At 37.3% G+C, this 26785-nt stretch overlaps 1 protein-coding gene across 12 annotated transcripts in view; it reads right to left on the bottom strand.

Annotated features, from left to right (window-relative positions):
* The window catches only part of ASPH (aspartate beta-hydroxylase), a 112405-nt gene that overhangs the window by 13946 nt on the left and 71674 nt on the right, over positions 1-26785 (bottom strand). For all 12 annotated transcript variants that reach the window (XM_075744003.1, XM_075744013.1, XM_075744005.1 and 9 more), the window contains 7 exons: positions 22685-22773; positions 20535-20621; positions 17265-17415; positions 16080-16216; positions 11198-11296; positions 10430-10519; positions 5183-5320 (listed from right to left, as the gene is read on the bottom strand). In XM_075744003.1, coding sequence (XP_075600118.1) covers positions 5183-5320; positions 10430-10519; positions 11198-11296; positions 16080-16216; positions 17265-17415; positions 20535-20621; positions 22685-22773 — 791 coding nt within the window. The remainder of the gene's footprint in view (positions 1-5182; positions 5321-10429; positions 10520-11197; positions 11297-16079; positions 16217-17264; positions 17416-20534; positions 20622-22684; positions 22774-26785) is intronic.

The following is a 26785-nucleotide window of genomic DNA, read 5'->3' as shown; positions in this document are numbered from 1 at the left end:
GGCAAGAAAAACAACTTTCACAGCATTCCTCAGATTCAATTACAATGGGATCATAAAATTTCAATAATCCCCAGCCTCCTTGCAGACTAGGCCTCACTTTGACTTGCTTTTTGATTAGCCTAAGGGGTCTTTAACAAATAATTTTGTATTTCAAGCTAGGAAGAGAATTGATGTTCTTAAAGACAGCACATGTTACCTGGAAGCACTCCTGCCACTAGAAAACCACTCGCATAACCTGGAACTCCAGGCCTTGGCAGAACATCACGGTTCAAAGAGTACAAATGTAAACAGGCCACTTAAGTCGACAGTTATGATTTAAACCTTCAAAAAGGTTTGCAAAGATTCACTTGCACATGCTGATGCTATTGAAAAAGATCAAATACGACTTAAAATACAGGTGATGATTTATGGACACAACCATTAAATAGGTGTAAGCTGCTTGTACTTCACACATACCAAAACCACAAGATTGTAGAATTAAAAAATTCTATTCTCTGCTGCCTTAGGACATTATATTTGTAAAAATCTGATAGATCAGAAAACCTTTTATTCTAGCAATAAGTAATTTTAATGTTATAGCAATATAAATGAAAAACCCACAGCGTAACAATGGACCTGGATAAAAGTGACTTCTATTTCCCAGCTGCTTACTTTACTCGCTAAACCTTATTTTGGGTGAATAGTTTCCATTTTTCCTTTGTGCTCTTGAACAAAGCATTTCTGTAAGACATTTTCAATCAATTTCATACTGAAAATGGGCTAAAGTGTGTTCCCACTCTACTACTTTATATGATGTGTAAAGCCAAGTAAAACTCAAAAGTCTGTAGGACTAGGTGATATATCTGCCCCTTTTTAGCCTTAAAACTCTATGTGGTTATTAGTCTTCCCCATTTAAATTAAACAGTTGCATTTTCCACTTGAGTTTTTTCAATTAAAAGACAAGCTGATCACACAAAATAGGTTGTACGTTGATATATCATAAAAGGCTCAGCAAGTCATGGCTAGAACATGCTGTCTATAATACAGCGACTTTCTCCCACCATAACATTTTTAGATAGGCCCCAACCTATGAAAATTAGGTTTGCACTTCTGTTAGTACAGTACTCTCTTCTTCTTCCTAGCAAATTGTTTTCTCTCTCATCCATCAGTAAAGGGGAAGAGCACTTATCATCTTTCCTGGTGCATTCACCTTATTCTCTCCCACTGATGGGTTTCCATAACACTCGTTTAACTGTTAACATTAAGTAGAAATGTTTTTTAGAATATCTTTAGAAAACTGACTTTTCCAAAATGCAGGGTACAAAACAAGACTGAAAATCAGAGATAAATATGGGAACAGTGCTGTTACTGATTCAGTGGTACCAAATCTACAAAAGGAAACACCAGCCTGAGTACATGATTTTACACTGGCTGGAGAAGAGAAAGAAAAGAATAAATTACACTTACACAGGCCACAAAGTGATACAGATCAACAAAACTGGAAAACTTTAAAAGATATTATGAATGCTTCTGTGTTTCCTCAAACTCTCCCTACTCCCTCGTCTGCAAAAAGGTAAGAGGGAGCATTCACCCATGCAGACAAGATGATGCATGAAGAGCAATGATGTCCAAGGAGTTGCAGGCAACAGCTACTTTGTCACCTCTAACCCTTCACAAGTGCCACAGGATGAAAGTTAATCTCCAAAGGTGTGTGCTTGTCCTTGCCTTTTAAGACTCCTTCGCTAACATGTCGGATATGAAGTGATTGGAATAGATATCATTGATTTTGAACTAGCTCCTCAATGGTTTTAGACATAACTTGCACTGAAATCCATAGTGTCTCTATACTCCTAAAAATCTGGATCCCATCTAGAAAAGACACTGACAATGCTTTACTATGACTAACAGGCAACTCCTAGGTAGAAAGGAAGTGGAGAGTTACAGTAGTTCAAACACAGCTCAGCCTTGATCTCCCTTATTTTACAGACTCTTAGGCATAGCTTGAATGGTAAGAACACATAACATTAAAAACATGATGACTAAGTCCAGGACTTGGACTTAAGGCTCTTGATCCAAGAGCTGGTATCTACAGAAAAAAGTTAAATATGCTTATGCTCCATAAAATGTAGGATTCAAGCCTCAGATTAAAGCAACAAAATCATACTGTATTAGGTGCAATATCCTGATTCCAAGTGAAGCATCAGGTGGCAAACAGCATTGGGAGCATATGTACTTGTTTCCTAGCAGCTGATTCCCATAAACCTCCATATGGCTTTTTAAATACAGTTCCTAACAATAATGGAAGTTTACAGCTGCTTTACATCTGGTAATAGTGTAGATTTTATTGGCAAAGACGTTACTATATTTAAATAGGCATTTCTTAATATCCGTTTATTTTTACATGTGACTATTACATTAAAAGAATACTTACTCTGTGCTGTCAAACCCTTTCAAATGCATGGTCATAAATGACACAGGCAGAGATTAAGAGGTTACTACCCCTCACGTGAGGCATAACTACTGACCACACATCCATTTTAATCCATTGGACTATAAAATAAAATCATGGTGAAGACTTCAATCTATTTCACTTTGTTACTGAAAGAGAGTAGGAAAGCATTCACAGTTACCGTGTCTCTGCTGGGGAATGCTGATGACCTCCAAGTAAGGCGCAATATTTTAAACCTTTCAACATAGATTCCTTGCACCCATTAGGTCACACAGAGTGCTTGTGTATGCACCATCTCTGCTCTTTTCAACACAAGGCTGCCTATACAGCATTTAGCCACACTTAAACATATTTCAACTTAATTTATCCATTAAATGTGAACGTTTAGCTATTATTAGCTAAACCATAAAGCCCTAGCTGTCACTCTACAGAACACGTTATGGATATGTGCTGTTGCCAGTACTTTCATTCTCTTTCTGCACTTTTCTTGCTGCACTTTAAACTTTTAATTAATAAAATCTAAGCCATCAGAGAAAACTGACAATACAAGATCTACTTTAGTCAATCAGCTATTCATTGTAATACATTATTGGCAAAGCATCCTCTGAGTCCTTTCCAAAAGCCAATGGACACAACATGAGGAAAGGACAAAGTTACCTAGGCCATTACCTACATCTTAGTTTAAGACTGGTGAAAAGTCTGTAGGATCCAATAGCTTTGTACCTCTTCTATTATTTTTTTAAACAAGCACCAGAACAGAAGAATAATGCTATACTGAGGTTCTGTAAAAGGTACCAGAGAATGACGCGATGACTCAGTAAGACCATCCATGGAAAGTTAATTGCCCCAAAGGAGGGTGACAGGTTTTCAAAGATAAAAGTAAGGTTTCTTTTCAGTTGAGCTCAAGCAAGAAAGAGTTTCTTGAAACTCCAGATCCAACGGCCTGAAATACTGCAGATCAGAAACAGTAACAGAACATTTCTACATAAATCACTTGACATACTCTTCCTAATTTAAAGGCTTAAATTTTCTTCTCCCTGAGAAATCACGTACCCCTTCCTATTCTTTCAAGGAAACTAGAAAAAACTTAAGCATTAATGGGCAGCAGCTAAAGAGATCGAAAGATCCACTTCCCATTGGCACAGCAGCACTAACCAGGATTTACCACCATAATAGATGTCCTGTTAAGTGTTATTGAGATATTCTCAGTCTTTTTTAAAAAAAAAAAACAACAAAACCAAACCCAACAACCTAAAAAACCCCTCTTCCTTAAGACATCCAGGCAAGTAGGTAATAATGAAGTAACTAAACTATGACATTGTCTTTAATCTTAGCCATCAGGCAGTTAAACATCAGGCCTAAATTAATTGTCTAGGCTTCTTTTTTCAGTAAAGCAGTAGGAAAGTTAACACCAGAAAGCAGAGACAGACCATCCTTAGATAGTTATTTAACATAGTAAAAATTCATCACCCTCTGGAAATACCTTTCTTGACCTGTAGACTAGACCACTACCATGGACAATATGCCTTGCGTCTGCATGGCTACAGTCAGGTGAGCTGAAAGCCCCTCAGAAGGAATTTATTAAACTGGGAGTACTGAAAAAGAGACATCTTTTTTTTTTCTTCAGGTTTTCTGTGGAAAAAGCAAGGCACTGTCAAAATTCACATCTCTTGTCTCAAGAAACCATGTGACCCTTTATAACAAAACCAAGCCAGATCCGTGCTATGAGATGCTACGGACCACAGCTGTGCTGGGTTAGTAGAATGAACCGAAAAGAGCTGCCAGTCTGGCTGTAGCACTCTCAGGTAGCCACAAATAAATCCTCAGCTGGCATTGTTAAGCTACCAAGATATTGAAAATTGCTTGTTCACCTTTAAAAAACAAGTGGTGAAACACAGGGAGAGAGGGTCAGAGACTCCAGTGCTTTACCCTTCATACTGCAGTTTTCCATGTCATATACTATCACTGGGATTTGGTAGCATTTCCCACATATCCTGAACAGATGTAAGAGGAACCTAACAAGATGAAGCAGCAAGAAATAACTGCTGTTTGGTTTTTGCTCTGTGGAATGGGGAAATAATGTTTTTTACATCCAGGGAAAAAAGGGTTCTCCCCCTCATTTTGGTTGCTGTTATTTTTTTGGTGCTGGGGGTTTTTGTGTGGGTTTTTTTGTTTTGTTTAGGAATTAAGATTAAAAAAAATTAAAAAAATTATGCTATGTTGGAAACACAAGCTATTACTATAAATAGTAACCAGACTACTTGTCTGGTTACATTAAATAAAAAAGAATTTTAAAGAAGTTAAATTCTATGTGGTTATCTTTTGATAAATCTATCACTGGGAGTCTACGCTCGTTTTTCTTACGCAATTAAAAGCTTCTAAAGCAGCCACAAAATATTACACAAGGGAAGAAGGACACAGCCTTTCCTGGCTAATTAAATATTCACAGTGGGTGTCCCAGACATTACCAAAGTTTGCTGTCATTTTGCACTTGAGACATTATGGCTGTCTACCATGCGAATTTTGTATTTATTAATCATTCCAGCCATCCTGTCCCCATTCTCAATTTTGAAAATGTCTGAGCTCATTTTATAGTATTGTAGTTAAATCTTGTGCTTAGTCTGAGATTGGTGCCTGGTACTCACAGGCAGTTATTCAGACTTCATAGATTAGAATTTTCTCTGCTTAATACCTTAGTTTATAGTTGTTATTAAGAAAAATAAAATCAAAGCATACAGAAGCAAGCTGCCTTACCTTCACCAGTTCGGTATAACCAGTTTCCCTTGCTGTCCACCAAGGCTGAGCTTTCAGTCCCTTGACATTGTAGAGGGAGCGCTGCCAAACTGATGCAAAGTGACCTCTTTGGTATCCCAGTTCATACCACTTGTAGGCCTAAAAGATTGCAGTTGTTAACAACCAAATTCATATGAGCCAAGCTCCCATGGAAAAAAGTAACTTATGCTTTTTTGGTAAGGTAACAGACTGTCTCTTTGGATGCCGGGGTTATTCTTCTAATGTAATGTAATAATGAACACTTTAAAGAAAACAAACAAACAAACAAACAACAAACCAACCCCCAAAAACTCAACTAACAATCTCAAAATAGATCAGTGGGCCAAGGCTGTCCAATCCAACATTAGCAAACCAGGATAATCTTCTACAACCATTCACACCAAATATGGGTCAGTAACCTAGGCACTGTCCTTGGACTTGGGAGATCCAATTGTTTGTCATCTTGGTCAACCTTACTTTCTCTATGTTTCAATTTTCTACCTATGAATTAAAGATGACTGCCTTCTGCTGCCAATGGAGATATTGTGATGATGAAAACAGTGCTGACTTTGTGGCTTTAAATCGTTACAGAATTATCTAATACATAAATGCACTTGAGGTTCTTCAAATATTTGTTGCCACATCAGAACTGAGCTGATGCTACTAATTTTTCTTACTCCTTCCCTTTATTTCACATGGTAGAAACCTTCTGAGCCTAACACCAGACCTTTGTTTGACTTACTCTCCTTTTCCATAGCTTGCTTTACCACTGTACAGCAGCAAAACAAGGTGGTGCAGAAGAAGAAAATTATATGCTTGGAAAGAAAAGATCCAGCATGAGTAGCACTGTGATGAACCATATATAGAGAAGGCTACATATAGCTGCCTCCTTCCTGTCCAGCATTGCTGCTACAGCTGTGATACTTTAGACAACACAAAAAAAAAAAAAAAAAAGAAAAAAAAGAAAAAGAAAAAGAAAGGATACAACAGGACAGCTAAGTGGGGAGATATGAGGTAAGAAGTCCAGAGCAAAGGGACTGAAGCAGGCAGCAATCCCTGCCTTGAACACAAACTGTCCAAAAATCTCTTTACTTGGAGTCATGTACAGAGTCCTCTACAAGCTACACTGCTTGAAATTTGCTCCCTCCCAAGCCTGCAACCTATACAATTCACATCTAAGTGTCACTCATCCAAACCTGGACCATGTTCTCACACTCCTTCACCTAACCTGATATTTATTCTTATCTCACTCTACATAAAACAGCCTATAATTTCACCCTTGTGCTTCCAGTTAATAATATCCCCCCTACACCTCACAATTAGCCACCTTTCCTGGCTGTACCCACCTCCTTGCCAAGTTCTCCTCAAAAAACCAAACCCTTCACTTTTCTTTCCAGCAGGGGTACGGAAAACCTGATGTGCTGGTTTTGACTGGGATAGAGTTAATTTTCTTCATAGTAGCAAGTATGGGGCTGTGTTTTGGATTTGTGCCAAAAACAGTGTTGATAACACACACAGGGATGTTTTCGTTACTGCTGAGCAGTGCTCGCACAGAGCCAAGGCCTCTTCTGCTTCTCACCCCACCTCATCAGCGAGCAGGCTGGGGGTGCACAAGGCGTTGGGAGGGGACACAGCTGGGACAGCTGACCCCAGCTGACCAAAGGGATATTCCATACCATATGATGTCATGATCAGCATATCAAGCTGGGGGAAGAAGGAGGAAGAGGGGGGATGTTCAGAGTGATGGCGGTTGTCTTCCCAAGTCACCGTTATGTGTGATGGACCCTGCTTTCCTGGAGATGGCTGAACACCTGCCTGCCCATGGGAAGTGCGGAATGAATTCCTTGTCTTTCTTTGCTTGTGCATGCCGCTTTTGCTTTGCCTATTAAACTGCCTTTATCTCAACCCACGAGTTTTCTCACTTTTACCCTTCCAACTTGCTCCCCCATCCTGATGGGGGGAGTGAGCAAGCAGCTGCGTGCTGCTCAGCTGCCGCCTGGGGTTAAACCACGACATCTGGACAAGAAGAACACTGTCCCCACTAGCATTCTGGTATGGTAGTTTCCCTGCATCACTAACTATTTTAATTGTTATTTGCTTTTCAAAGAGAGTCGTTTATCCTATTCTAACTCATGAGCATATGACAGTTGTCCATTAATCTGTCCACATTTGACATGAAGGCTAAAACAAGACTTACTGAGATAAAACCCACAGTACTAACTCTTAAGCTAAAGAAGAATCATTTTACGTATGGGGTCTAATGGAAAGCAAAATATACAATCAAACACACACATCCCTAGGAGAGCAATTCATGTCAGCTTATTATTCACGATTACCTTGAAGTCAGTAAACTAGAAGAAAAAACAAAACTTTTTTGGATACATATCAGCCATGAGAACAGTGTGTGGCTTAGACTTAGTCTTAGCAGTCAGTCAGTCAAGAAAACAAAAAGCTACTGGATATTCTTCATGTTATGGATTATTTCCAAAAATTTCCAGGTGCCATCTTAGAGATCTTTTATTTCAGATCTGAGGTCTCATATGACTTGGGGTGGTGTTGTCTTCAAATTTTTACATATGTCTCTACATTGTAACCATAGGTTATTTTTGTATGTAAATTTTCTTCAAGGTTTAAAAAAATGTGGTACTCTGATCTTTGTAACTCTCTTAAAGTATGGAGGAAAGGCTACAATAGAATGTTGCCGTACAGTATTTATCTGAAGTACAGAAAAACAATGTGGATGAAAGGAATAACAGCAGATCATATGTAAGTTTTAATCTCTTTTCCCTAAAGAAGCTTTTTAAAATTGCATATGGGTCCAAAAAAAATTTTAAAATTATGTATTGCCTTTGGGTAATACACAGTTTATCTTTAAATTTTGATGTTATCTTGGTTAAGTCTCTGAAACAGAAGCATTATGATTTATAACGTATGTTCCACAAGATGTAAGTTTTAATAGCAGTGGGATATCAATAGATTGTTCACGCTGCCTGCCTGCATTCATTTGCAATGTCTGGAGTCAGCCCAAATGATAAGGGGGATGAATTCCTTGTTTCAGCCGCTGACAGATGAGTATGAATGTTGCTGCTTTTTAAGATCCATCAGCTATAATCACGATGTGTAATACTGTTAATCCTTATCTATTAGAAGAATTGTGCTACGAGGTTGCCTTTGACAGCATTAAGTAGGGTCAGGTTGCCTCACTTACCCTTTCCAGTCCTGGGTTTCCATGAGAAATCTTTCTTTTCTCCTGCATATTTTGGCAGTGGAAAGACTAAATAATGACTACTGCACTATTCAGGACAGCCACAACAGTATAGCTTCTTTTCCGGAAAAGTAATTGTTTGAGATGCGCTCAGTTTATACATTCTGTGTGAACAGCACTTTGTTTTGTAATACCTTACACAGTTCTAATTTATCTTTTTTTAAGTCAATTTGGCATTTTATCAAATTATAGTTGGAAAAGGCATACTCAACACTATTTCCCTAACACATACCAAGATCACATTCATGATTCCTAATTTAGTTCTAACAGATGAACATCTACCTTCAACAAACCTTCAGTGATAGCACTTTCACATGTTCCTTAAATATTGATCTGTTTCCTTGACTAAATCATGAAGTTCAGCAAGTCTAGCAAGGTAAGTCAGAAAAATTTAGCTTAACAGTGGACTTTCCACTGATAAATTTAAAAGTCTCCTCTATGCCAAGAGGTTCATTTGCCATTGATTAAAACCTTTTCTACAGCAGATTTGACCACTAATTCCACAGACATTTAACACATAATTATCCCGGGGATTGGGATGATAAACATTAATTACATCTGTGTAGTATCTTTAGTAAAACATTGTAATGGGATGCTCTAGGCTCAATCATTCAATCTAGAATATCCCACAGAAGCATACAGGGATTTCGTTTTTGGTTTTCTCTTGAGAGAAGGACAGAGTCAGACAGAGAGAAAGTGAACGTGCAAGCAGATGATGTGTGTGTGTTTACCTATACAATGAAGCCAACTAATTCTCACTTGTAAATGAACTTTTAAATTTAAAAAAATTTCACTGGAAGAATATTTTACTGTACTTTCAGAGAAAGCAATCTATCTTAAAAGATAAAGATATTATTACATTTCAATGTAGGTATAAGATATTGTAATAAAAGTTCCACAATTTAAAAAAAAAAAAAAATCTGATGAAATAGGCTTAAGAAAAATGAATAACATATAGGCTTCATTATAGTCTACCTGTCTATAGTTCATATGGGAAAGCTACCTACCAACTGGGCCAAGATACTCAGGTCATCAGCATTCTTTACAGTATTTTAGGTATCAATATTTCAGACTTATTACTAGATAATTGATTAAAAAGCAGTTCCACTATGCTTTTTTATTCTTATTCTTTTCACAATTCCCATCCTGGAACCTGAGGAGAGTTTTTTAGTTTGGTTTTTTTGGGTTTGTTTTTAACTTCATGCCCATAGTAAAGTTCATTACTAATACCAGTCTTCAACAAAAGCCCTTTGCTCCCCTACCATGTCAATAGTGCTAACTCACACATTTAAATTTGGCTTTTATATTAAATATTGTTTTAAATTAACAAATCAGAAACCCTTATGGTTGTCAGTCACACAGGTTTCCTTTTGTTAGACATGCAACAGATTTGTTGTGCAAATCTCTGTTTTTCTGATGTATGCTACTTTAATTATTGAACAAATATCATAACTCAGCCCACATTCAGCCCGCTCATGGTTGTCTTTTATCGCATATTCATTGGTGCCCAAGGTCATTTTGGGAAAGAAGTGAGGTTTACAAAATACTGCTATATCAGAGCTATGAGAGAACTTCTATGCAGTGATATACAGGTAATTTTTTTTTTTTTTTTTTTTTTACAACAAAGATTTTAACCAGAGTTAAGTGGTAGGAGCAGGAAACAGACTCTAAAAACACCTTCACTGAATATTTGAAAAATGTTTGGTCCCTCAGTTCAAACTGCCCCATGCAAGCTTCAGAAGTTTAGGTTAGTTCTAAAGCAAGGGATGCTAGGAGATTGCATTGTCACATCAATGGCAGATTTTTTGCTGTTGCTTATCTTGACCTCTACACACATATGCTGGATTGTTATTGCAATAGGACTACTCATGTTTTCAACATTGAGCCCGTGCTTAGAAGTTTTTCGGGATTCTGCAGTTCATCAGAGCTTTAGACTTTAAAGCAAGAACACGTTAAATGCGTACCTCTTTGTCTCCCATTCTCTGCAAGGCATCACCTAGATGAAAATAAAAGCGTCCATCATTTGTGCCAGGGTCACCAGACTCTAATCCTTCCTAAAAAAAAAAAAAAAAGTATAAGAGAAACTTCAGTAGAACTTCTAAAGGAATTCATTTGATTGCTGTAAATAGGCTGTCAATTCTATGCAAGAGACAGGCTATGAGATTGGCTATAAAATATAACCATCATGGTAACCCGGAACCTAAGCTGAATGAATACAACACTTCAATAAAAAGACATTGAGAAATGTTATCAGTTTTCCAAATGCCATGGCCTCTCCCCTCAGACCCTCCAAGACAGAGGTGTCTTCAGAAATGGACACTTGCCCCTGACCCTATATACATATATGCATACACAAGCATTTTAGAAAGCTGGATTAAAGTTTAATTTTGTAGTATTTCTTCCCAAACACTCAGAAGTATACGCAAGCCCTCTCTGGATTTTTCAAGTTTGCAGCATACTGCGAAACTCAAAACAATTGGACACTCACAGCTGTGTACTTAGGGTTAACCACTAATAAAACAAATACTTGGTGTTTAAGAATTGATGAGTCTCAATATTGGTACAAGCTTGTTCTAGTTCATAGGTAGTGATATAGCAATATAACTCCAACACGTAGCTTAAATTGTGATTTGTGATTAGGATACTTCCACCTTGACATGTTTTATACATTCAGATTTTTTTTTTTTTTTTTACAGGTAAAATTTTTACTGTAAGTGAGAAAAGAAAAATACCTTTAGATAGGGTATGCTCTCTGCTATCTTGTTTTCTGCCTTCAGGATGAAGCCATAATGTACTTTCGCAAAGCCATCGTTTGGAGCCAGGCTTAGAACCTGTTTGAGAGCAAATAAATTAAATAGTCATATATGGATCTATGCAAATTAACAAACCTGTGCACATGTTACTATTTAGTGATGCAATGACATTTTCTTCCATTGCTGATTCTCAGATAAATTCTTGGCTTGGCTGTACTTTCTTTTCCCCATTCACTTTTGTGCTTCTCCAGAAAAATCTATTACAAGCCAAACTTTAAAGTCTCAGAAGTAAAATTATTCCAACTAAAATCGCTGAATTACATTACTTTTTTGTTGTCCATCTTTCTCCACCTTCTCTCTTGAGTTACAGCATGCTACATTACGGAATTAACACCATTCCTTAACACTTAAGTTACATATCCCAGGTTTGACTAATATGAAAGAAAGCAGCTGCTTCTGAACACGTCTACAACACAGTCACGGGAAGTGTAGTCTAGAAATATACCTGAAATAGTTTAAAGTTAAATAGGTTTATACTGGTAGTAAACTAGTCTTGACAAGAGAAAACATACTATGCTGCGAAGCACAGCAAGTACAATTGAGAAAGACGCTGTAAGATAATGCCTGCATCACATAATGGGACTGCGTAGACCCTGGGAACTCAAAGGGCATTCTCAGCACTATGGTGAACTGGAGCACCCTCTGCAAGAGCTTACACTTGCTTGGCCAAAAGAAAGCTAGCAGATGGTAACGCAGGTCTAATGCAATAGTGATTCGATGTGCTTTCACACTAGAAGGTGGTGGATAAATTATTCTTGTATAGTTGTGTGCTGCACTTTTTGACTAAGACTAAGACGCAGCATGCTGAATTAAGTAAAGCAATTTTGTATCCTGAAAAAGATTCAGATAATGTCTGACTTACATCCTGATTTAATTTTGCAGGAAAGGAAAAATCTATAGGCAAATATCTGGAGATGGGTATTTCACGGGGACTGTGCAAGAGAAAGATTTGTGAGTACAGGGACAGGTGCAGGAAAGGATCAGCGTACAGTGCAACGTTTCAGGGAAAGGAGGTGTGAAGCTGGGTGGTCTGACTTCTGATACATATACCCCCAACATTACTGAGACAATTTAAGTGCATTTGGTCTGCCTCAGCCAACGGGAATATTAGAGAATGTCTTGATCTGCTTTCCAACTTCATGTTTCTATGATGTATATATTCAATATCATTTGTAACTCTATGTGATGTCAATTACACAGTCAAGTTAATCTGTTGTTGCACCTCTTCTCTCCTTAAAATAAGGGTGGACGGTCTTATCAGGACAGATCCTCAGTCTGTGAGGATCATCACAAGAGCCTGGCAGTCAGTGGAATTAGAGAGACTGATACCTGCTGAATGTCTAGCACAGCTGCTAAATACAAAACAATGGACAGATGAGCAATTTCTCTTGCCTAAATCCATTTTTGAAGCTACTAAATTTATGCCATGGATAAAATGTCTGCATACATTATAGTTATTTCCCTCTGTCTTTTCCAGTCACTGTCTAACCTAATTTTTCAATTGAAATAATTACAAGCAAAACCACAACAAGTCCTCTGGGCAAATTCCTCTGCTTTCTCAAATCTTATTACATACAAACTACATCCAAGCACAACCAAAATCAGCACAAAGTGGGTATAAAATGTTATGAGTTAAAACCAGCAGCATTTCACTTATTTTTGCAGAAAAGAGGTACTATGAAGGAACAGTCAATTTGAAAATCAATCTGAAGTCCATAATATGACACATTATTAGCAAAAATTGAACCTGCCAATTCATAGTAAGGATGACCTTGATCCCTAGTATAAGAATACACTACCATCTTATGCATCCTATACTTTTTGACTACAGCATTCTGCATATAACCATTTTGAAAGAATGGGAAGAGTGGCTGGAAAGCTGCCCAGCAGAAAAGGACCTGGGGGTGTTGGTCTGCAGCTGGCTGAATATGAGCCAGCAGTGTGCCCAGGTGGCCAAGAAGGCCAACAGCATCCTGGGTTGTATCAGAAACAGCATGGCCAGCAGGACTAGGGAAGTGATTGTCCCCCTGTACTTGGCCCTGGTGAGGCCGCAGTTCGAGTGCAGTGTTCAGTTTTGGGCCCCTCACTACCAGAAGGACATTGAGGGGCTGGAGCGTGTCCAGAGAAGCATAACGAAGCTGGTGAAGGGTCTGGAGCACAAGTCTTATGAGGAGCGGCTGAGGGAACCAGGGTTGTTTAGCCTGGATACGAGGAGGCTAAGGGGAGACCTTATCGCTCTCTACAACTACTTGAAAGGAGGTTGTGGTTAGGTGGGTGCTGGTCTCTTCTCCCAAGTAACAAGTGATAGGATGAGAGGAAATGTCCTCAAGTTGTGCCGGGGGGGCACAGATTATTAGATTGGATATTAGGAAAAATTTCTTCACTGCAAGGGTTGTCAAGCATTGGAACAGGCTGCCCAGGGAAGTGGTTGAGTCACCATCCCTGGAAGTATTGAAAAGACATGTAGATGTGGTGCTTAGGGACATGGTTTAGTGGTGGACTTGTCAGTGTTAAGTTTACAGTTGGACCCATTGATCTTAAGGGTCTTTTCCAACCAAACCGACTCTGATTCTATGATCCAAGAATCTGTACCTGCAGGGTAAAATAAAATGACTGACAGAAATATTTCTTAGCCATATAATTTTGTTACAGTTTAACTATAGGATAAAGCTATCTGATTAATTAAGACAAAATAGAATTTTCTGTATTACAGTTGATTTAAACTATGCCGAGTTGCACAAAGGCATGATCTACATTCAGAGCCCCTAAAGAGAAGCGAAGAGATACAATCAGCAGAAATTACACTGGAAGTATTTAATGTAAATTGTATTACTCTGTTGCTGTTGCTGCATGCAATATTAATTATGTTTAGAAATAAGTTTTACTAAACTGCTCATAGCCCATTAAATATTAATCATGAATATAGAAATTAACCTCTGGGGCTATCAATGGTTAATTAGCCAGGGCAGAGTACTGTGTTAATGTGGATACTCTGCTTTTGGTACCTGAGATAGCTCAATCAGAGCTGGCTTGTGCGTGCCTGTATAATGCTGCACTGAGCCATGCAGACATGCCTCAGCATGGCAGGCAGAAAAAGTGCTATTCGCAGAGTAACTGGTCTTATAAAGGTCTCTTCCACTGTATTTAATCATAATCTGTAGATCTTTGAAAACAAAAATAGCTCTAAATTCTACTAGGACTACATATAACATTATGTTTTCTTTGAAAATAAAAATAGCTCTGAATTCTACTAGGACTACTTTTAATGTTAAGATTCTATGTCCCTAAGTGTAATATTCAAAAGAAAATACTAATTTTAGGCAAAACTGAAATCCTCTCCAATTGGACATCATTTTCCATTTGTGGCTCAGCACAAAGTCTGGTAAATGCATAACAGAAAAGTGTATTTTGTATCAGTTAAACTACACTACAGCTGTACGTACAAAACTCTCTTAATCAGAGCAGTATACTCTTCTTTTAAAGTCTATCAAACTCAGTATCAAAGTAATTATATAGCAAACTCATTATCTTCATCCATTTATAAAAAGTCCTGTGATTATTGATATTAAGAAATTCTAACATCTAAATTGTTTGCAGCAAAATACCGAGATTCCAAAGGAAAATCTTCCCCGAAAGGAGAATGTTTTTGTTTCTTCAAGTTCCTTACAGCTTGAGAAGCCCATTCAGTCAATATATTCTGTCTTTAAAAGCTGATGTTTCCAATCCTCTGAGAAATTTTGACAGCAGGCCAAAAATTATTGAACGGAAATGTTTTATGGAGGGACCTACAAAGCAGCCAAAGTAGCAAAGCAAACATTATTCTGGCAACATCTGAGACTACCAGAGGAGCTTGAGAAAAGAATGGTATTATCAGGGTTCAGTTCCTGCTTCCAATCATGCGGTTGAACATCCTCCTTATCTTTGAGGAACCACCTGAGATGAAAATCCCTTCAGAATTCCAGATGTGGAGGATGGAAAACTGGACCTTTATTCTCAGGAGGTGGTACTGATCACGGAGACTTGTCCTCAGTCTACGTAACCAATTACTATACTACGCCTGTATTAAACAAGGACTGCAACAAGCATGCCAACATCAACAAGACCATCTCTGATTGGGTGCTGACAGCTTATGCTCTACCAGTGACATCAAGCTCTACCTCTGTCAGAATTTCCAGATGTTAACGGAGTTTCTAGATCACAGGAGCAGAGTGGACCTTCCTGGCAGTGAACTTCACCTAGCTTGATAACCATATATAAGATAGCAATGTAAATCCAATGAACTGTGCGCACTACAAGCGTCATGAAAGAAAAACAGAATTTAGGCTGCCTACAAAAATAATGAAAAAACAAAGGTTAAATAGCTATGTAAGTTGAGTAACTGAATTCTTCATCACATGGTTAGAGATGGCGTACCTGTAAAGAAACAGGCTTACTTCTGCTTTCCATGTCTGGCAGATAAGATATCTTTTTTTTATACTATGCATTACATCTATGTGTTGTCAATATATTCCAAACCTGGCTACCAGAAGGCATAAGAAACAAAATATTATTAAGCATTCGAAAAACACCTGCATTTCTCTGTCTGTGAGGAAGAACATTTAGCATGACAGTACCAGGAAATCTGAATTAAAATGAGAAGATAATTAAGAACTGCACTAGAAAAAAAAATCATATCTATATTAACCCTTCAAAACCAGACATGCAAAACGTTTAACGACTAAAAAAGTTAAAAGCAGGCAATCTTTAGAATGAACATATGAATGCAAATAATCTTTTTTCCGTGGCCAGAATGGAAGCTCACCTCTTCATATACTTTCTTGGCATTGCTGTTATCTCCTATCAAGAGGTAACCAACACCAAGGTCATTCTTGAATGAAGTATCACTGGGAAAAAGCTGAACTAATTTCTGTAGAGTAATCAGGGAACCTCTCATGCGACCTAATTTGATGGAACAACAGTTAATTACAATTACAGATCTAAGTAACAGTAGCAAGATCCTTACACAATGTCTAAGAAAACACAAATCAGAGCCAGATGTTCCACTTTCACTAAAGATCAAGAAGCAGAACCTGAAAAAAGCCTTATGCAGATAGAAGCATATTCAGTTGCTTGGTTGTCACGGGGGGTGTAGCCGTACAAGGAATATTTCAGGAAATCACTGCAAATGATGTGCAGTGTTATGGTAGCCTCTAGTGGAGAGCCGTTCACAGTGTAGCACTAACGTTATTTAAGCTTTGGTTGCTCTTTCATACGTGGATGTCAAAGCATTCAACAAAACTAGGTAAACGCATGAAAATAAACTTAGTCTTAATTGATTAAGTAATTAAATGCGTTTCTAGAGTTAACCAATAGTTCCACTATATTTCCATTAGGAAATTAATCATGCTTTATGTGCTTAAAATTATGTACATTTCTTGGCTTCCTAGATGAGGTCTGGCTGAGAAACAGCAAGATCAAAACAAGCTGATATTAAAATCCAACCCATGGGAATAGAACTCTCTTCTCCACCAAAGCTGACATATTCTAATCAGCACTTCTCATACACCACAGAATCGAAATCTAAGCTTTCAGATGTTATCCCTGAGTTCAATTCCTTTCTTCTCTATGTTTACTGAAAGTTTATTCTGGGTATGTTTACTCTGTGTATGCCATTAATTTCCTCATGATTTCCCTCAGCTTCAGTAGAAAAAGAACAACATTTTCTTCTTTCTCTGTCAATAAAAATTTTTTGACCATCTCTCATCATAGCTTTTCATAGCACCTAGTGCACTGTTGTCTACAGGCACTACTATCATACAAATATATACACTAGTTACCTCAAAAAATTTGAAAGAATTTAAAAATATTTTTCATAAGCATATAAGAGATTAGGAACACAACTCCTATTGAAAATTCAATGGAATTGGCGCTAAGATCATCCTTAGTGATCTTTTGAAAGTCTTGCTCACACAACTTTCATAATTTTTGCACCATTCTCAAATCTTACCAAGAAACTGCTGCCGGTCTGCTTCTCGTTTCAAGCTCAGTTTTATTAGATCTGAAGGGACATTTGGCAGACTAACCACCTCATCATAGGTGTTGATGGCTTTTTGCAGCATCTCATTACTTCGCATTTTCTCAGCTAAGTCATCTTCAGACTAGAAAGAATCATAAAACCATTGTTAGAACACAATAATCCATTAGTCTTAAAAATAACTTTGTTTTCTTAAAAGGCAAACTATGCAATTGTTAAAAAACAGGAATAATTTTAGAATTATCTTTCATCTATATAATTTTGGCATAACAACAGAAAACTTATTTGGGTTTGCTTTACAGTAAGACAGACTAGAATTACTGTTAATTCCTGTTTCCTGCAAACTGTTTGGAAGCATAAATATGAGAAAATTTGCACCTAAACATACATTAACACAGATTTTTTTTGTTAACATTTGTAGCAGTCATAATTTCTGCTTTTGAAAATACATGAAGCAAACTGTTTTAATAGTACTGAAGAAATGTAAAATGTTGCCTATGGACTATTTATATACCAATCCTCACACAAATCAAAACACACTACCAAACATTTCTTTCATATATTCTGACACAAATTTATTTACATTCTTTCTTAGAAAACAAATTAGGAATTGGCTTTACTCTTGTATATATTGATAGAATATCTACCCTACAACTCTTTCAGAACTGAAATTTGTTCATTAAATTCAGGAGTAGACCAAAGGATATATGAATCTCTACTGTGAAATTACAGCTTCAGTGAAGTGAATGGAAGCTAATACTGATTTCACCTGTGGTATGGCATTTCCATAATTTGTTTCCACAGATGAAAAAAATAAAGACACTATCTCAAATGCTGAATTTTTAAAGCATTACTTTGAATGGTTTATACAAATGCACATGTTTTCATGTGTTTAGTGCAGTCTTCCCAAATACATCTCTCTTTATTGGCTTACGTTCTTTCCTAAGTCAATTAGCAGAGCAAGGTGTAGGTGCATCGCAAGCTCTGCGGGTGCAAAAGCCCTTATTGGCCGATCTGAATTCACTGTTGTATCAAACACACACATTAATTGAAACAGCTTCAACTGTGCTAACTGCATATGCTGTAGTAAACAGTTAATAGCTGGAATCTTTTTGCACTTCTGTCCTTCACTTTTTTCCCTCCGGCTACTTTGAAACTAAATATGGGAAATACCAAACAACATGGTTACTCAGTCAAACAGTTGATTTCAGACATAACTTCAAAACTCAGTTTGAAGAGATTGATTATTTTTCTGATGTACATTCACTAGGAAATTTGCTTTTCCTTTTTTTGAGGGAATTTCAGGGCAAATAATAGTAAAAGATACAATCAAGAGGCAAAAATTGTCAGCATAAAATCAGCATAAATTCACCAGTATAGATGTTATAAATCATATAAGGAGGTTTAAGATCCATCTATTATTCTTTTCAGCCTTAAAGGTACCAACAATTTCTGTCAAAGATTTTTTCATCTGGCCTAACTGTAGCTCAAGAAATCAAATTGGGAATTGCTCAAGTTTCTGAAAACTACTTCCAATTATGAAAGCTTTTGCAGAATTTTGTGGAAAACAGTTTCCTTTTAAAGCTATTAAAAGATCCAGAAAAATGAATCTTCATGTCTTACTAGAAATAGAATCTACAAAATTAGCATGTAATGTTGGTTCATGGTTCATAGAAATGGAGAAGTACACTCTTGTGGTGAATTCCTGGCCTTTGCCCTCACCCTTCTCTGCAGTTTCACCTTTACTTAGTGATGAGAGAGAGCAAATTTGAATGCTTTGTGTTGGTATTAACACCCATTTAAAAGCAATATGATGTCACAATGTGAATCCTAAGAATAATCCACCTGTCAGTGAAGACCGTGATTTTCCCATTCCTTCAAACAGCTTCAACTTATACATACTGGTTTCAATAATTGTGATTGGTCATGTTACCATGAGTGTTCAGTAAAAAGACTTATATGAGCCTACAAAGGCTACTGGAAATGGAAAAGAATTTATGTTTTATACATTCCCAGAAAGTGTATGCTAATCATGGCTTCAGATCTTGCTCTGTAGGACCTTCTAAGCAGAATGAAAGCAGTAGGTTGTGGCTACAAATTGTTGTAAAGGGACGAATGAAGTTGTGACACTGGGGGGGAATTCTGAATGAGAATAAGCTTCACAGCTGGCTCCAGTGATCTGCCCTCCTCCCTAAAAGCAGCGAGCTAACGAGGAGACAGAAAGCGTATTCTCTTAGATATAATGAGTAGATTCATAAAAAGAGCAAATATTAAAAGCCTAAGTTAACAGACTTAAGTCCATCACCATACATGAATCAAAGCAGTCTCCTACCACAAGAAAGCAAATAGTTCAGCAGACTATCCCTCACAGACAGCACTGAAGTATTTGGTCTGCTGTGTATCAAGTGATAGTTTTTTGGATAATCATGGCTTTGGTTTTAGCATGCCTATTATTAAGCAAGTGAAAACCGGTTGTAACTCCATTTCAAGTGCCTCATTAATTGTATAACAACACAATTCCCTTCTACAGTGAGGGTTTCACTTTGCTCATCTTGATTAACAGGAGTTCAAGCAGTTTTTTATTACACCTAGTGCAGTGGGATTATCCTACTATTTATGAAAATGCAAGGATTATTATCTTCTGAGACATCCCAACACGGCTCAAAAGTATTATGAATGCAGAGCTTATTTTCCAATGCCTTTTTTTTTTTTTTTTTAGGTGAACATCTGAAACAGAACTCGCTCCACAAGAAAAAGCTAATTAAGCCTCCTTGCCTAAGAATTTGTGCTCTTTATCCTTTAACACTCTCTCTGTAAAAACTCCACATCCCCTTCCCTGTTCCCACTAAGCAAAAAGCAGCATTTAGCCCAGAGCTGACTGATGTGTTGATTTACCAGCTGCAGCAAACAGTATGTAACAGCTAAGTTCTGCCTGCTGTTCCTGCACTGGAATGTTAGTTGGGATTTATCTCTTACCACTCATCTGACAGGTTTCATGAGGTCTATAGGATGTATCTTATTTTTGTGTTATTTACAATACAAGACTAAAGTTAGACAAAAGCTCCCGAAGTAATTGGAGAAGGATATAGGGCTGCAGCAGATACAATATGACAGATCACATAATTCTTTTTTTCCCTAGGAAACATCCATAAAATTATAAATGAAGTCTGACTGAGGTTTAGAACTCTATTGTTAAAAAAGGTTTATTTTATCTTTTATACATTTATGGCTTTTTTTTAGTACCTGTGCTTTCCCATATCTTGCTCGAGGACTCTGTGGATATTGATTCACTAATGCTTCAAAGGCCCTTAGAGCTTCTTCAACTTTTCCCTGGAAAGTACAGATGCCTATCAGCAATTCTATCTAATAAAAACATTGAAGGATGCTTGATCTAATAACGCATTAGTTTCCCGAATTAAAAAACAAAACCAAAAGACAAAAAAAATGCAGACTGAATCAACAGTTTTCACTCATATTTTTGCTGGGATTGCCTGTTTAAAGAGAAATTAGTTGTCATTATTTATGAAACAATATTATCTACTTTCCATGGTTAAAATTAATACCTTCGGTTCTCTTTTACTCACTTTCCCTTTGTTGACTGGAAAAAATGCTGAGGTGACAATAACCTGCCTATATAAAAACGTAAAGATTCTATTGCTAATAACAAAATCCAAACTGAATGTAAGAGAGAACAGAAAGGAAGTTCCAGACACATGTGGAAATTTCCTCTCTGCATACCTCACACGATGAACAGTATCACTACTACAGTTCTGTTAGAGGAAATACTGTAGACTCATCCACAGTGTATGGCTGTGACCTCCAAATGTTTTGCATAATGATGTCCCTCAGGACACCTCACATGTGCTCTGTGTCTCTTCCCTGTCACATACAAAGTCAGAATGTAACTGCGGTATTCTGATGATTGATTCTGACTAGCAAGTAAGGATGGATGAGAAGAACCAGCTGCCCTGTTAAATAGGAGCTAAGCACTGCTCGGCAAAATTTGGCATCAGATCTTGCTGCCACTTCCAACTCTTACAGCTTCATAAACATGAGTGCATTATTATACACAACTGTCTTACTATCTGCAAATATTACATACGTCTGATATGTTACTAAATTTATCCTGCTTCCTACAAGACAAGCAGTATTGCAACTCATGCACAGACACGCAGGCAGGAAAAGAGTTAGCCAACAGCTACAGGCTCACCAAAAGTTTCTGTTATGCCTTTCTCCGATCAAACAATTGTTTAAGTAACAAGAAGCATGAAAATGCTTTTTATTTTTGTATTCTAACACGTAAACAAGGCTCCTAGTGAAAAGCAGCAGCGGCAGCCCGAGGTTAGTGCTCTCTATGTAGTAGCCCTTCAGTCCCATCGCGGACCTACAGGAACTCTGGGGCTGCACAGATGGCAACGTAAAGCACAGTCACAGTCTTCTGAAAATCAAGACTAATCCTGCAGTGACCAAAATGTTTTTTATTGTACTGTACTGGAAATAGTGTATCATTGCTCAGCCACCTCAAATCCAGGGTACAAAAAAGACCTGCAGTTGTTCTCCATGTGCTAGGACTGTCTGAGAGGCATATCAAAGTTGTTACAAGTTTTACATCCAAAAGACATAAGATCTCTCATTTCTACCAGTCACATAGTCTTGCTTCGCTATTTAATCTCATATCTGCAAATGGGACATCTCTGCAAAGGTCTTTTTTTCTGAAACACTCAAATAAAAGCAAAAAATTAGAAGTTATCAGAGAAGATGACCAAAGAGTTTTTGTTGTTGGGTTTGTTTGTTTTTCATAGTCAAGTCATTAAATTCAGAACTACCAAAACTGACTGATCTTGCTGCCACTGGTGAGAAGCAGGAACATCTGCTTCGTGCGCTAAGCAGCCGAACGGGAGCAGAGACTCACAAGATGCACGCAGAATTCCAACAAAAACAACAACTACTAACAAGATTTGCACCTAATGCTCATGAAGCATATGAACACTTACTGAGAGATCTGTATTAACATGCTTAAATAACATAAGTTCTCTGATAATAGTTGACTTCAGCACTCAAAGGGACAATAGTGGTAGGAGAGAACTAACTCTGTTCCATGTGATTAATTTAAGCAAGTTTTTTGATGACAGGAATTGAACAGTTAAGCTAAATACTTTCAAGGTTAAAGGTGAGAAAACGTACATGAACAGACATACACTTATGACTTTAAAAAATTTAAGATACACTATCCAGCAGAAACAAAACTTGAAGGCAAAACATGCACTGAAGATTTAATTTTAAAAAGTTAATTTCACAGCAAGTCATCTAAAAGTAATTCTCCCTAAGTTAATTTTTATAGTATTCATTTTTGTTCACTGACTACAGTCCTGAGTGAAACATTCAAAACTTACTTTTTTACGTAGTTTTTCTGCAGCATCTAGTTCAGCTTTAATAGTTTTATCAAACTTGTTTAAGAGCTTTGGCTTCTTCTTCTTTTTAGCTAGAAGAGATTTAAAAAAACACGCAGTCCATTACTACTTTTGTATTTCACAGCAATTGTCTGGAGTAACCTTTAACTAGTGACTAGTAAAATGCACGATTTTCAAATAAGGCAGTTTCAAAATACACTGAAAAGAAATCGATTTCCTACTTACTACAATCACAAACTCCAGTATGAAAAAAGCAATCTTCAGTCATTCAAACCAAATAACTTTGCAGTCAAGTTTTTGATAAAGCATTTTCCATCTCTTATAGTCACGGATTTTTTTTTTTTTTTCCAAATGGTTCAATTGACATGGTAGAACAAAGAGAATTGTTATTTTTCTACATTTATATAGTGTTATGAAAAACATCATTACCAGGACATGTTAGCAATTCTAAAGTCGTGCCTATATATGCCTACTTCTTCGCCTAAAGCAATTAAAAGAATTGATAGAAATCATAGTTACTCAGGGTAGGAGAGACTAACAATTTTACGTAGTCCAACTTCCTGCTGAAAACAAGTTCAACACTGAACTGTCTGATCAGGACCTTTTTAAGTGATCAGCTTTCCACAGCTTAGCAAGTTATCGCAGAGTAGCAGAGCAGCAGCAGCACGTAGCAAACCATGTCTTGAAGTAAATTGTGTAAAGTAAATTGCGTTTGAAGCAAATTGAAGTAAATTGCCTCAATTTAAACAGCTATTTACTTCATAGCAGTTCACTCTTAAACAATGTCTATTTGGTTGCATTAAGTATACTGTTAAAAAATGCAGATACACTACTGAAGGACATGACAGCAGATAACTGCTTTTCTCCATATTTGCTATAGCTAAACTTTGCTTCTGCATATCATTAGAAAAAACAACCAAACTTTCTGACACAAGTAAGGGAAATATATATTGGCTGATACAAGTAACTACTAGTTGTGTGTAACTGTAATTAGAAGAACATATTTTTGCTTAAATTATGCATTACTGGTTCCTCCCCCCCACGGACAGCAAGTCATTAATAGCATGAAAAGAAGTAAAATTTTTTTTTTTTTGTGGAAGTTTAAACAGGGAATGCTGTAACTGGTATGTGTAAAGCTAAACCTAAACACCCTACAGCATAACACCACAAGACTGCTGTAATGCCGTAGCAAGTATTTTGAATAACAAGGTATTGTAACCAGCCATGTTTTATTCTGCTTCCCAAGTCCTCGGGCTCACTGTTCAGGAATGACAAGAGCCACCATGTGCTACTGGAAGCTGTGCTCATGATTCATTAAATGATACTTTCTCTCCGAGACTCTGATCCTACACAGAGCTCCAGGCAGACAAATCACTTTGTCTACATTAAACCTCAGAGAAAGAGCAATGCCTTAGTTTAATGCTAAACCACTACTAACCCCCATCCAAGCTTGGGAGGGTCGCATGAGTCTGAGCTGCTTCTGTATGAGATAAAAAAAAACAAAACCCTTGACTACCTTTGGTTCTTTCTGTGTCAGACTTTCACCATCATGTTCAACACTCTCTGCATGGAGAGAGTATTTCTTGCATTACGTTTATAAACTATTCTGCAGCATTGGTATGACAGTAAAATAGATGCTATTGCTTTTCAGGGGCAGGGGGGTGGGAATAGAATTTAAGCAGGATTGAAGCTATCCTACTAAATTCCATTTACTTATTCACAAAGGTTGTATGAAGCTTTAAATATAAAAATGTATTACGCTCTATAAAGGAAAGGTACTAAAGAAGCAGTGCATTAAGATTATTATATCTCTGTTGATCCTTCTTATAATAGAAGTGACTGTAATTTTCCAAGGCATTACCTACCAAGGAGTTAAGAAGAAAAAAACCTGTCTGACATATGGGAGTTCACTCCTTCTTCAGGATAAACCACCAAATAGCATATTTTAATATATTGGTTTTGCTCCCCTAAACACTTCAGGTTTTCATTGCACCCTGTGCTTTGAAATCAAGCATTTCTACTCAAGCACATAATAATGCACTTAAGGAATATAGTTATCATGGAAATGAACTGACCAAAGAGAAGCTTTTCTTTTTTTTTTTTTTTAAATTAATATAATAATATAGATAGTTTCCATGTCTTTTGTTCATTCCCATAGATAATATAGTAGAAATGCCTTTCAATCTGTGGCTGATTCCAGTCTTGCTAACTCCTTAACATTATCCATTACATAGGAAAGCGATGTCTTTGCTGCATTTTCATGCACATGATGACAAAGAAGAAGAGCAAGGATCCCTCCACCCCAGACCTTGAGTCTACAGTGACTAACAGGTATGGTCACAAGTTTCTGACATAATGTCACGGGGCCTAAAACGAACAATCCATAACATGCAAAAGGTTTGTTGGGTTTTGTGTTTGTGTGTGTTGGGTTTTTTTGTGGTTCCCCGCCACCCCCCGCCCCCCCCCCCAAAACTACGCAAGCTCTGTTTTTCAAGAAACCATTGCTATTTCTAAGGCCTGGCTTGCACAACAGTAGGTGTGGATGAACCCAGAAGCATCAGCCCAAGGAGCCAATAAAGCAAGTGTCCCTGAGGACTTTTTAGGCTGGTTGACCTCACAGCTGCTACGTGAAACTGTCACTTGTTAGCAGGAAAACTGAGGTATATTAGTTCCTTTGGGTATAAGATCTAGGGGGCTTCCAGCTAGACATCACCACCAAACACTCAGTTTGTTGCTCTTCTTTAAGTAGGAGGTTGTACATACAAGGAATGATGTAAACCATAACTAAAATGTCAACTCTCAGTGCTTACGGAATGAATGAAAATATTTATTTAAGATTGGCCAGTCTTTTAACTTTCAGAATTCATGGAAAGACAGAGTCATTTGGTCCTTCTCAAACTCGCTAAGCATGGCAACAGCGAGGTTCCTTCGAGGCAAAGGAAAGAAGCTTTCCCATCCACCAAGAAACTCTTACTGCCTGTGGGACACTTTTTCCACAATTCCTTTGAGTTTACAAGGAGGAGAGACAGAGACAGCTCAGAAGAAAAAGTGAATGAAAATCTTACAAGTCTGTGGCACAAAGACATGACATCTTTCGCCTCGTATCTGACTTTGGTGATGTGTTGGAAGAACCTTTTTGCCACCATCCATTACAAAAAAGTATTATCTTCTCATTTTCAGTACAATTATATATCAGCTCTAGACCAGCAGGAGATCAATATGAAAAGCTGGAAAGGAACTGTTAACATAAATATTATTCAGCTGCTAGGCACCAATATAACACAGTAAACATTATATAACGAGCAATCATTTTCATCTCCCATTCTACTCTGATGTTAAAGGATTCACCAGGGAGCTTTCAGTGTAACCATCAAGCATTCCTCTATATTAACCAGATAGCCTGCTATCTCCCTGCAGGGTTATTTTAATAAATTATCCATTGCCTCCTTCTAGTGTAATAATCTTTTAGCAGATGTGACCCAATATATTAAATTCAATGTTACAAAGAAGTTAACTTATCTGTTTTCAGAGGAAAAAAACATGTAATTTTTCTTCAATGACTTAGATTTCATCATGTAGCTGAAGTAATGCATGATCACACAACTGCTAGGGTGATTTGTAGTCCAAATCTGGTTGAGCATTAAAACGGTAATAATTCTTTTATATATCATATTATTGTCTTGCAAGAATGGTACTGAGAATTTTCAATAATGGCCTTGGATATAAGGATAGGCTTTCTATCTAGGATTGCTGAAAACTCCCTCAGAGAAAACAATTTCCACTGTCAAAGCGACAAGCTAGGAAGAAGTCTTATAAGAAGCTCCATGCTAGTTCATTCTGTTGGAGAATAAGCAATGGTTGGTGATGACAAGCAATCTCCTATTTCCCTTCTGTATTAAGAAACAGAAGAGAAGAAGAAACAAACAAAACAAAACCCCCAAAATGAGAAGGAAAAATATTTTGAAAGTGGTAATGTATTAAATGTACAATAAACTTCATAGCCTGCAATGTCATCCAATGAAAGATGATTAAATAGTTATTTTATATACCTATTTTGGCATATGAATACTAAAATAGCAAGCA

The sequence above is a fragment of the Balearica regulorum genome, chromosome 2 (genome assembly GCF_011004875.1).
Source record: "Balearica regulorum gibbericeps isolate bBalReg1 chromosome 2, bBalReg1.pri, whole genome shotgun sequence".
In the NCBI taxonomy this organism is placed as follows: Eukaryota; Metazoa; Chordata; class Aves; order Gruiformes; family Gruidae; genus Balearica; species Balearica regulorum.
The sequence above is the reverse complement of the archived record's forward strand: the minus strand, read 5'-3'. Positions and strand labels throughout refer to the sequence as shown.